The sequence below is a fragment of the Oncorhynchus tshawytscha genome, linkage group LG20 (genome assembly GCF_018296145.1).
Source record: "Oncorhynchus tshawytscha isolate Ot180627B linkage group LG20, Otsh_v2.0, whole genome shotgun sequence".
In the NCBI taxonomy this organism is placed as follows: Eukaryota; Metazoa; Chordata; class Actinopteri; order Salmoniformes; family Salmonidae; genus Oncorhynchus; species Oncorhynchus tshawytscha.
In genome coordinates, this window is record NC_056448.1 from 35,781,123 (window position 1) to 35,793,487 (window position 12,365).

Below are 12,365 nucleotides of genomic sequence, written 5' to 3' on the forward strand. Positions count from 1 at the left end.
TCTCTCTCTCTTTCTCACTACCTCCATCCCCTCACTCTCTCTCTCTTTCTCACTACCTCCATCCCCCTCTCTCTCTCTCTCTTTCTCACTACCTCCATCCCCCACTCTCTCTCTCTTTCTCACTACCTCCATCCCCCTCACTCTCTCTCTCTTTCTCACTACCTCCATCCCCCTCTCTCTCTCTCTTTCTCACTACCTCCATCCCCCTCACTCTCTCTCTCTTTCTCACTACCTCCATCCCCCTCACTCTCTCTCTCTTTCTCACTACCTCCATCCCCCTCACTCTCTCTCTCTTTCTCACTACCTCCATCCCCCTCACTCTCTCTCTCTTTCTCACTACCTCCATCCCCCTCACTCTCTCTCTCTTTCTCACTACCTCCATCCCCCTCACTCTCTCTCTCTTTCTCACTACCTCCATCCCCCTCACTCTCTCTCTCTCTTTCTCACTACCTCCATCCCCCCCTCTCTCTCTCTCTCACTACCTCCATTCTCACTACCTCTCTTTCTCACCCCTCCATCCCCCTCTCTCTCTTTCTCACTACCTCCATCCCCCTCACTCTCTCTCTCTTTCTCACTACCTCCATCCCCCTCTCTCTCTCTCTCTTTCTCACTACCTCCATCCCCCTCACTCTCTCTCTCTTTCTCACTACCTCCATCCCCCTCACTCTCTCTCTCTTTCTCACTACCTCCATCCCCCTCTCAGAGAGAGGAGAAATCTCTCTTTCTCACTACCTCCATCCCCCTCTCTCTCTCTCTCTTTCTCACTACCTCCATCCCCCTCACTCTCTCTCTCTTTCTCACTACCTCCATCCCCCTCACTCTCTCTCTCTTTCTCACTACCTCCATCCCCCTCTCTCTCTCTCTCTTTCTCACTACCTCCATCCCCCTCACTCTCTCTCTCTTTCTCACTACCTCCATCCCCCTCACTCTCTCTCTCTTTCTCACTACCTCCATCCCCCCTCTCTCTCTCTCTTTCTCACTACCTCCATCCCCCTCACTCTCTCTCTCTTTCTCACTACCTCCATCCCCTCACTCTCTCTCTCTTTCTCACTACCTCCATCCCCCTCACTCTCTCTCTCTTTCTCACTACCTCCATCCCCCTCACTCTCTCTCTCTTTCTCACTACCTCCATCCCCCTCACTCTCTCTCTCTCTTTCTCACTACCTCCATCCCTCTCCTTGTGTATTTTAGGGTGTTTACTTGTCTCTCAGTCACTCTAGCGAACACATTGATCTCCTTTTGTGGTCTGAGGGGGCTGACCTATACACATCCTCCCCCTGTAGACTGCTGTGTGTGTGTGTGTGTGTGTGTGTGTGTGTGTGTGTGTGTGTGTGTGTGTGTGTGTGTGTGTGTGTGTGTGTGTGTGTGTGTGTGTGTGTGTGTGTCCTGCAGGACCAGGTTCTGGGTTGACCTATTGAGAGAGAGAGGGAGAAAGAACTCACAGAGAGAGGGAGAAAGAACAGAGAGAGAGGGAAAAAGAACACAGAGTGAGAGGGAGAAAGAACACAGAGAGAGAGAAAGAGGGAAAAAAGAACACAGAGAGAGAGGGAGAAAGAACACAGAGAGAGAGGGAGAAAGAACACAGAGAGAGGGAGAAAGAACACAGAGAGAGGGAGAAAGAACTCACAGAGAGAGGGAGAAAGAACACAGAGAGAGAGGGAGAAAGAACAGAAAGAGAGAGAGGGAGAAAGAACACAGAGAGAGGGAGAAAGAACACAGAGAGAGAGGGGAGAAAGAACAGAGAGAGGGAGGGAGAAAGAACAGAGAGAGAGGGAGAAAGAACACAGAGAGAGAGAGGGAGAAAGAACTCAGAGAGAGAGGGAGAAAGAAACAGAGAGAGAGGGAGAAAGAACACAGAGAGAGAGGGAGAAAGAACACAGAGAGAGAGAGGGAGAAAGAACAGAGAGAGAGGGAGAAAGAACACAGAGAGAGAGGGAGAAAGAAACAGAGAGAGAGGGAGAAAGAACACAGAGAGAGAGGGAGAAAGAACACAGAGAGAGAGGGAGAAAGAACACAGAGAGAGAGGGAGAAAGAACACAGAGAGAGAGGGAGAAAGAACACAGAGAGAGAGAGGGAGAAAGAACACAGAGAGAGAGGGAGAAAGAACAGAGAGAGAGGGAGAAAGAACACAGAGAGAGAGGGAGAAAGAACACAGAGAGAGAGGGAGAAAGAACACAGAGAGAGAGGGAGAAAGAACACAGAGAGAGAGGGAGAAAGAACACAGAGAGAGAGGGAGAAAGAACACAGAGAGAGAGGGAGAAAGAACACAGAGAGAGAGGGAGAAAGAACACAGAGAGAGAGGGAGAAAGAACAGAGAGAGAGGGAGAAAGAACACAGAGAGAGAGGGAGAAAGAACACAGGGAGAGGGAGAAAGAACACAGAGAGAGGGAGAAAGAACACAGAGAGAGAGGGAGAAAGAACACACAGAGGGAGAGGGAGAAAGAACACAGAGAGAGAGGGAGAAAGAACACAGAGAGAGAGGGAGAAAGAACACAGAGAGAGAGGGAGAAAGAACACAGAGAGAGAGGGAGAAAGAACACAGAGAGAGGGAGAAAGAACACAGAGAGAGAGGGAGAAAGAACACAGAGAGAGAGGGAGAAAGAACACAGAGAGAGAGGGAGAAAGAACACAGAGAGAGGGAGAAAGAAACACAGAGAGAGGGAGAAAGAACAGAGAGAGAGAGGGAGAAAGAACACAGAGAGAGAGGGAGAAAGAACACAGAGAGAGGGGGAAAGAACACAGAGAGAGGGAGAAAGAACACAGAGAGAGAGGGAGAAAGAACACAGAGAGAGGGAGAAAGAACACAGAGAGAGAAAGAGAGAGGAGGGAGAAAGAACACAGAGAGAGGGAGAAAGAACAGAGAGAGAGAGGGAGAAAGAACACACAGAGAGAGGGAGAAAGAACACAGAGAGAGAGGGAGAAAGAACACAGAGAGAGAGGGAGAAAGAACACAGAGAGAGAGGGAGAAAGAACACAGAGAGGGAGAAAGAACAGAGAGAGAGGGAGAAAGAACACAGAGAGAGAGGAGAAAGAACACAGAGAGAGAGGGAGAAAGAAACAGAGAGAGAGGGAGAAAGAACACAGAGAGAGAGGGAGAAAGAACACAGAGAGAGAGGGAGAAAGAACACAGAGAGAGAGGGAGAAAGAACACAGAGAGAGAGGGAGAAAGAACACAGAGAGAGGGAGAAAGAACACAGAGAGAGGGAGAAAGAACACAGAGAGAGAGGGAGAAAGAACACAGAGAGAGAGGGAGAAAGAACACAGAAAGAGAGAGGGAGAAAGAACACAGAGAGAGAGAGAGAAAGAACACAGAGAGAGAGGGAGAAAGAACAGAGAGAGAGGGAGAAAGAACACAGAGAGAGAGGGAGAAAGAACACAGAGAGAGAGGGAGAAAGAACACAGAGAGAGAGGGAGAAAGAACACAGAGAGAGAGGGAGAAAGAACACAGAGAGAGAGAGGGAGAAAGAACAGAGAGAGAGGGAGAAAGAACACAGGGAGAAAGAGAGAGGGAGAAAGAACACAGAGAGAGGGAGAAAGAACAGAGAGAGAGGGAGAAAGAACAGAGAGAGAGGGAGAAAGAACACAGAGAGAGAGGGAGAAAGAACACAGAGAGAGGGAGAAAGAACACAGAGAGAGAGGAGAAAGAACACACAGAGAGAGAGGGAGAAAGAACACAGAGAGAGAGGGAGAAAGAACACAGAGAGAGAGAAAGAGGGAGAAAGAACACAGAGAGAGAGGGAGAAAGAACACAGAGAGAGGAGGGAGAAAGAACACAGAGAGAGAGGGAGAAAGAACACAGAGAGAGAGGGAGAAAGAACACAGAGAGAGAGGGAGAAAGAACACACAGAGGGAGAGGGAGAAAGAACACAGAGAGAGAGAGAGAAAGAACACACAGAGAGAGGGAGAAAGAACACAGAGAGAGAGAGGGAGAAAGAACACAGAGAGAGGAAGAAAGAACACAGAGAGAGAGGGAGAAAGAACACACAGAGGGAGAGGGAGAAAGAACACAGAGAGAGAGGGAGAAAGAACACAGAGAGAGAGGGAGAAAGAACACAGAGAGAGAGGGAGAAAGAACAGAGAGAGAGGGAGAAAGAACACAGAGAGAGAGGGAGAAAGAACACAGAGAGAGAGGGAGAAAGAACACAGAGAGAGAGGGAGAAAGAACACAGAGAGAGAGGGAGAAAGAACAGAGAGAGAGAGAGGGAGAAAGAACACAGAGAGAGAGAGGGAGAAAGAACACAGAGAGAGAGGGAGAAAGAACAGAGAGAGAGGGAGAAAGAACACAGAGAGAGAGGGAGAAAGAACACAGAGAGAGAGGGAGAAAGAACACAGAGAGAGGGAGAAAGAACACAGAGAGAGAGGGAGAAAGAACACAGAGAGAGAGGGAGAAAGAACACAGAGAGAGAGGGAGAAAGAACACAGAGAGAGAGAGGGAGAAAGAACACAGAGAGAGAGAGGGAGAAAGAACACAGAGAGAGAGGGAGAAAGAACACAGAGAGAGAGGGAGAAAGAACACAGAGAGAGAGGGAGAAAGAACACACAGAGAGAGAGGGAGAAAGAACACAGAGAGAGAGGAGAAAGAACACACAGAGAGAGAGGGAGAAAGAACAGAGAGAGAGAGAGGGAGAAAGAACACAGAGAGAGGAAGAAAGAACACAGAGAGAGGGAGAAAGAACACACAGAGAGAGAGGGAGAAAGAACACAGAGAGAGAGAGAGGGAGAAAGAACACAGAGAGAGGAAGAAAGAACACAGAGAGAGGGAGAAAGAACACAGAGAGAGGGAGAAAGAACACAGAGAAAGAGGGAGAAAGAACACAGAGAGAGAGACAAATATGAAGGAAGCAAGTGAAAGAGAGAAACAGACGCACACACACATAGACAGTCACATAGACAGACAGAACAGAATAAATGGTCATGCCAATGCAGCTTTTTGAATTTGAATGAACCTTTTGCAAGAAATTCCATTTCAGATGACATATAGCACCAATCACACATGCTAGTCTTGTATCTTCATACATTCTAATTCATGCACCATAATAGTGACAGACAGAACTCACTAAATTGTGACAGAGCATCTCTTTAAATTAGCTGCTACCAGTGTTTGGATTCCATAGAGATTTAGTTAAGCCTATTTTAATCTCACACAACATGTTGTGACAATATTCCAAGATTGCTTTCTGTTAAAGGACCAATGCAGTAAAAAATAAATACAGATTTTCATGTGTTTTATATTATATTGAAACTATCACTGGAAAAGTATGATTTTTTTAATCAGTGCTATTTCCTGATAGTTGCTGGTTGGTTTGCATATGTGTGGAGAGTCGGCATTCCATTGTGACATCACCATGCAGTAAATTGGTTAATAGACCAATAACAAAGTGTGTTCCAAACCTCTCGGCCAATAACAGCTAGATCTCAGTTTCCCCCTCCCTACTCAGACCCATCCAGACAGTCTTAGCAAAACTCTTGCTTGATAAATAGTTTTTTGCTAATAAGTCTATTACATTAAGGTACCCAGAAATAATATGATGTTGAAATAAAAACGGCTACATTTGGCCTTTAACATGCTACATGTGTCAGAACACAGGTGGTTTGTGGGTGGATACAGACTACAGGTTACCTACAGGGGAAGACTATTACAGAAACATGGAAAACAGAACAACATTTAGAAAAAATTTATTAAATGTCCAATCTGGAATATTTGCATATTTATAACATTTTGATTTCATGGTCTGTCAGCCCACAGCTGTGTTTATTCATTTGAAGCTGGTTACATTTCTCAATCGCTATCCTTCGTTTTATATCTCAGGGCTACTTTTGGGCTGAAACACAAACCCCAGATTAGCTTCAATGAGGATGTTTTGTTGTGTTGTTTCCCAGGGAAGGATGCGCGTCTCTATGTGTTCAGACTGAGCATGCTGAAGAGAGGCTTGGAGGAGAGGCAGCTGGTTCGCACCAAGTGTGACAGCCGAGAGAACAAACTGGAAAAGACCAAAGGTTCACACACACACACACACACACACACACACACACACACACACAGGGGTGTCATGCACCCATTCTTTTGGAGGGGGCACAAAGTATGTGAGGATCGGGTGGGGGTGGTCCATCTGAGAATTTTTCTAACATCTGAAACAACTTGTTCCTGCAATCTAGAGGCATAATCATTATGCCTAATTCTACGTGAAAAGAAGAAAAAACCATATCGAAGCATAATCTCTTTATCTGTTAAATTGTCATTTTAATTAATGATGCACATTGATTCTTTAAGAACATTTATGCCTTATTACAACTGCCACACTGGTATCATAACCCAAGAATTCAAGCAATGTTTGTATTTTGTAAAGTCTAGCAACCTTGCCAGCACACATGTCAGCTAAGCTAGTTGGACAAACTGCTCTATATAGGAACATACAGGACTTTCAGACAGTATTCACTCTCCTTGACTTTTTCCACCTTTTGTTTTTACAACCTTAATTTAAAATGGATTCAATTATGATTTTGTGTCACCGCCCTACACACAATACCCCATAATGTCAAAGTGGAATTATGTTTTTAGACATTTTTACAAATGATTTAAAACTGAAAATCTGCAATGCCTTGAGTCAATAAGTATTCTATCCTTTGTTATGACAAGCCTAAATAAGTTCACGACTAAAGATTTGTTTAACAAGTCATAATAAGTTGCATAGACTAACTCTGTGTGCAAGTATAGTGTCACTTGAAACCCTCTCTGTAGCAGAGGGGAGTAGCAGAGGGAAGGATGGCAGAGGGAGGGATGGCAGAGGGAAGGATGGCAGAGGGAGGGATGGCAGAGGGAAGGATGGCAGAGGAAGGATGGCAGAGGGAGGGATGGCAGAGGAAGGATGGCAGAGGGAGGGATGGCAGAGGAGGGATGGCAGAGGGAAGGATGGCAGAGGGAGGGATGGCAGAGGGAAGGATGGCAGAGGGAGGGATAGCAGAGGGAAGGATGGCAGAGGGAGGGATGGCAGAGGGAAGGATGGCAGAGGGAGGGATGGCAGAGGGAAGGATGGCAGAGGGAGGGATGGCAGAGGGAAGGATGGCAGAGGGAGGGATGGCAGAGGGAGGGATGGCAGAGGAGGGATGGCAGAGGGAGGGATGGCAGAGGGAGGGATGGCAGAGGGAGGGATAGCAGAGGGAAGGATGGCAGAGGGAGGGATGGCAGAGGAAGGATGGCAGAGGGAGGGATGGCAGAGGAAGGATGGCAGAGGAAGGATGGCAGAGGGAGGGATGGCAGAGGGAAGGATGGCAGAGGGAGGGATGGCAGAGGGAAGGATGGCAGAGGGAGGGATAGCAGAGGGAAGGATGGCAGAGGGAGGGATAGCAGAGGAAGGATGGCAGAGGGAGGGATGGCAGAGGAGGGATGGCAGAGGGAGGGATGGCAGATAGAAGGATGGCAGAGGGAGGGATGGCAGAGGGAAGGATGGCAGAGGGAGGGATAGCAGAGGGAAGGATGGCAGAGGAGGGATGGCAGAGGGAGGGATGGCAGAGGGAGGGATGGCAGAGGGAAGGATGGCAGAGGGAAGGATGGCAGAGGGAAGGATGGCAGAGGGGAGGGATAGCAGAGGGAAGGATGGCAGAGGGAGGGATAGCAGAGGGAAGGATGGCAGAGGGAAGGATGGCAGAGGGAGGGATGGCAGAGGGAGGGATGGCAGAGGGAAGGATGGCAGAGGGAGGGATAGCAGAGGGAAGGATGGCAGAGGGAGGGATAGCAGAGGGAAGGATGGCAGAGGGAAGGATGGCAGAGGGAGGGATGGCAGAGGGAAGGATGGCAGAGGGAGGGATAGCAGAGGGAAGGATGGCAGAGGGAGGGATAGCAGAGGGAAGGATGGCAGAGGGAGGGATGGCAGAGGGAAGGATGGCAGAGGGGAGGGATAGCAGAGGGAAGGATGGCAGAGGGAGGGATAGCAGAGGAAGGATGGCAGAGGGAAGGATGGCAGAGGGAGGGATGGCAGAGGGAGGGATGGCAGAGGGAAGGATGGCAGAGGGAGGGATAGCAGAGGAAGGATGGCAGAGGGAGGGATAGCAGAGGGAAGGATGGCAGAGGGAAGGATGGCAGAGGGAGGGATGGCAGAGGGAAGGATGGCAGAGAGGGATAGCAGAGGGAAGGATGGCAGAGGGAGGGATAGCAGAGGGAAGGATGGCAGAGGGAGGGATGGCAGAGGGAGGGATGGCAGAGGGAAGGATGGCAGAGGGAGGGATGGCAGAGGGAAGGATGGCAGAGGGAGGGATAGCAGAGGGAAGGATGGCAGAGGGAGGGATAGCAGAGGGAAGGATGGCAGAGGGAGGGATGGCAGAGGGAAGGATGGCAGAGGAGGGATAGCAGAGGGAAGGATGGCAGAGGGAGGGATGGCAGAGGGAGGGATAGCAGAGGGAAGGATGGCAGAGGGAGGGATGGCAGAGGTAAGGATGGCAGAGGGAAGGATGGCAGAGGGAAGGATAGCAGAGGGAGGGATGGCAGAGGTAAGGATGGCAGAGGGAAGGATGGCAGAGGGAAGGATGGCAGAGGAAGGATGGCAGAGGGAGGGATAGCAAAGGGAGGGATAGCAGAGGGGATAGCAGAGGAGGGTAGCAGAGAGAGGGATAGCAGAGGGGATAGCAGAGGGAGGGATAGCAGAGGGAGGGTAGCAGAGGGAGGGGTAGCAGAAGGAGGGATAGCAGAGGGAGGGTAGCAGAGGGGATAGCAGAGGGAGGGGTAGCAGAGGGAGGGATAGCAGAGGGAGGGATAGCAGAGGAGGGTAGCAAAGGGAGGGATAGCAGAGGGAGGGTAGCAGAGGGAAGGATGGCAGAGGGAGGGATAGCAAAGGGAGGGATAGCAGAGGGGATAGCAGAGGGAGGGTAGCAGAGGGATGGATAGCAGAGGGGATAGCAGAGGGAGGGGTAGCAGAGGGAGGGATATCAGAGGAGGGTAGCAGAGGGAGGGGTAGCAGAAGGAGGGATAGCAGAGGGAGGGTAGCAGAGGGAGGGGTAGCAGAGGGGATAGCAGAGGGAGGGATAGCAGAGGGAGGGTAGCAAAGGGAGGGGTAGCAAAGGGAGGGGTAGCAGAGGGAGGGATAGCAGAGGGAGGGTAGCAAAGGGATGGATAGCAGAGGGAGGGATAGCAGAGGGAGGGTAGCAAGGGAGGGTAGCAGAGGGAGGAGTAGCAGAGGGAGGGATAGCAGAGGGGATAGCAGACGGAGGATAGCAGAGGGAGGGATAGCAGAGGGGATAGCAGAGGGAGGGTAGCAGAGGGAGGGATAGCAGAGGGAGGGATAGCAGAGGGGTTAGCAGAGGGAGGGTAGCAGAGGGAGGGGTAGCAGAAAGAGGGATAGCAGAGGGAGGGATAGCAGAGGGGATAGCAGAGGGAGGGTAGCAGAAGGAGGGATAGCAGAGGGAGGGTAGCAGAGGGAGGGGTAGCAGAGGGAGGGATAGCAGAGGGGATAGCAGAGGGAGGGATATCAGAGGGAGGGTAGCAGAGGGAGGGGTAGCAGAAGGAGGGATAGCAGAGGGAGGGTAGCAGAGGGAGGGGTAGCAGAGGGGATAGCAGAGGGAGGGATAGCAGAGGGAGGGTAGCAAAGGGAGGGGTAGCAAAGGGAGGGGTAGCAGAGGGAGGGGTATCAGAGGGAGGGTAGCAGAGGGAGGGGTAGCAGAGGGAGGGATATCAGAGGGAGGGTAGCAGAGGGAGGGGTAGCAGAAGGAGGGATAGCAGAGGGAGGGTAGCAGAGGGAGGGGTAGCAGAGGGGATAGCAGAGGGAGGGATAGGAGCCAGAGGGAGGGATAGCAGAGGGAGGGTAGCAAAGGGAGGGGTAGCAAAGGGAGGGATAGCAGAGGGAGGGTAGCAAAGGGAGGGGTAGCAGAGGGAGGGGTAGCAGAGGGAGGGATATCAGAGGGAGGGTAGCAGAGGGAGGGGTACCAGAAGGAGGGATAGCAGAGGGAGGGTAGCAGAGGGAGGGGTAGCAGAGGGGATAGCAGAGGGAGGGATAGCAGAGGGAGGGATAGCAGAGGGAGGGTAGCAAAGGGATGAATAGCAGAGGAGGGATAGCAGAGGGAGGGTAGAAAAGGGAGGGTAGCAGAGGGAGGGGTAGCAGAGGGAGGGGTAGCAGAGGGTGGGGGAAGCAGAGGGAGGGGTAGCAGAGGGAGGGGTAGCAGAGTGAGGGGTAGCAGAGGGAGGGATAGCAGAGGGAGGGGTAGCAGAGGGAGGGGTAGCAGAGGGAGGGGTAGCAGAGGTAGGGGTAGCAGAGGGAGGGGTAGCAGAGTGAGGGGTAGCAGAGGGAGGGATAGCAGAGGGAGGGGTAGCAGAGGGAGGGGTAGCAGAGGGAGGGGTAGCAGAGTGAGGGGTAGCAGAGGGAGGGATAGCAGAGGGAGGGGTAGCAGAGGGAGGGGTAGCAGAGGGAGGGGTAGCAGAGGGAGGGGTAGCAGAGGGAGGGATAGCAGAGGGAGGGGTAGCAGAGGGTGGGGGAAGCAGAGGGAGGGGTAGCAGAGGGAGTGGTAGCAGAGTGAGGGGTAGCAGAGGGAGGGATAGCAGAGGGAGGGGTAGCAGAGGGAGGGGTAGCAGAGGGAGGGGTAGCAGAGGTAGGGGTAGCAGAGGGAGGGGTAGCAGAGTGAGGGATAGCAGAGGGAGGGGTAGCAGAGGGAGGGGTAGCAGAGGGAGGGGTAGCAGAGTGAGGGGTAGCAGAGGGAGGGATAGCAGAGGGAGGGGTAGCAGAGGGAGGGGTAGCAGAGGGAGGGGTAGCAGAGGGAGGGGTAGCAGAGGCAGATCAGAGGGAGGGATAGCAGAGTGAGGGGTAGCAGAGGGAGGGATAGCAGAGGGTGGGGGTAGCAGAGGGAGGGGTAGCAGAGGGAGGGGTAGCAGAGGCAGATAGCAGAGGGAGGGGTAGCAGAGGGAGGGGTAGCAGAGGCAGATAGCAGAGGGAGGGGTAGCAGAGGGAGGGGTAGCAGAGTGAGGGGTAGCAGAGGGGAGGGATAGCAGAGGGTGGGGGGTAGCAGAGGGAGGGGGTAGCAGAGTGAGGGGTAGCAGAGTGAGGGGTAGCAGAGGGAGGGATAGCAGAGGGAGGGGTAGCAGAGGGAGGGGTAGCAGAGGCAGATAGCAGAGGGAGGGGTAGCAGAGGCAGATAGCAGAGGGAAGGATAGCAGCAGCACTCAAAGAGGAATGTGCTCAGAGTAATAGTAATAATAGTAATAATTTGCTCAGAGTAATATAAATAATAGTAATAACAGTAATAATAATACTAATAGTAATAACAGTAATGGTAATAATAATAATAGTAATAATAGTAATAGTAGTAATAATTCCATTGCTCTATTGCATACTGTAGCTAACCACTCAAACATATTCTTCCCCTCTCTTTTTCTCTCTCACACACCTTTATCCTCTCTCACTCCTCTTCTCCTCTGCCTTTTCTCTTCCACTCTCTCCACCTCACCCTTCCTCGCTGTCCCAGGGTGTCACCTATACTCCATCAACACCCACCATGGGTCAGAGTTGAGGATCGTGGCGGCCATCAGGAATAAGCTCCTCCTCATCACCAGGAAACAGCCCCGCCTCGACGGCCTAGGCACCCTCGCTGCTGCAACCCACTCGCCCGTGGACCAGTTCCAGTACATACGGGTGAGAGAAACTGTACACACAAGTGGACCCATACAGACTCGCGCAGTTTAATCACACACAGAAACACACACAACACTTACACATTCTTTGGGGGAATTATTGAATGAGTTCAACAAGTCAATAATCAGTATACCTTCCAAGTAAAATACAATCTAATTTTATTTGTCACATGCGCCAAACACAACTGGTGTAAACTTTACCGTGAAATGCTTACTTACAAACCTTTCCCCGCCCAAAAAAATTGTAACACAAGAAGGATTTAAATAAAATACACAAGAATGGAGCGTAACCAGTACCAGATCAATGTGGAGCTATATACAGGGAGTAACCAGTACCAGATCAATGTGGAGCTATATACAGGGAGTACCAGTACCAGATCAATGTGGAGCTATATACAGGGAGTAACCAGTACCAGATCAATGTGGAGCTATATACAGGGAGTAACCAGTACCAGATCAATGTGGAGCTATATACAGGGAGTACCAGTACCAGATCAATGTGGAGCTATATACAGGGAGTAACCAGTACCAGATCAATGTGGAGCTATATACAGGAGTAACCAGTACCAGATCAATGTGGAGCTATATACAGGAGTAACCAGTACCAGATCAATGTGGAGCTATATACAGGGAGTACCAGTACCAGATCAATGTGGAGCTATATACAGGGAGTAACCAGTACCAGATCAATGTGGAGCTATATACAGGGAGTAACCAGTACCAGATCAATGTGGAGCTATATACAGGGAGTACCAGTA

At 50.9% G+C, this 12,365-nt stretch overlaps 1 protein-coding gene across 6 annotated transcripts in view; it reads left to right on the forward strand.

Annotated features, from left to right (window-relative positions):
• garnl3 (GTPase activating Rap/RanGAP domain like 3) overlaps window positions 1-12,365 on the forward strand; it is a 183,186-nt gene that overhangs the window by 129,063 nt on the left and 41,758 nt on the right. For all 6 annotated transcript variants that reach the window (XM_042302563.1, XM_042302564.1, XM_042302565.1 and 3 more), the window contains 2 exons: window positions 5,881-5,997; window positions 11,442-11,608. In XM_042302563.1, the coding sequence (XP_042158497.1) occupies window positions 5,881-5,997; window positions 11,442-11,608 (284 nt within the window). The remainder of the gene's footprint in view (window positions 1-5,880; window positions 5,998-11,441; window positions 11,609-12,365) is intronic.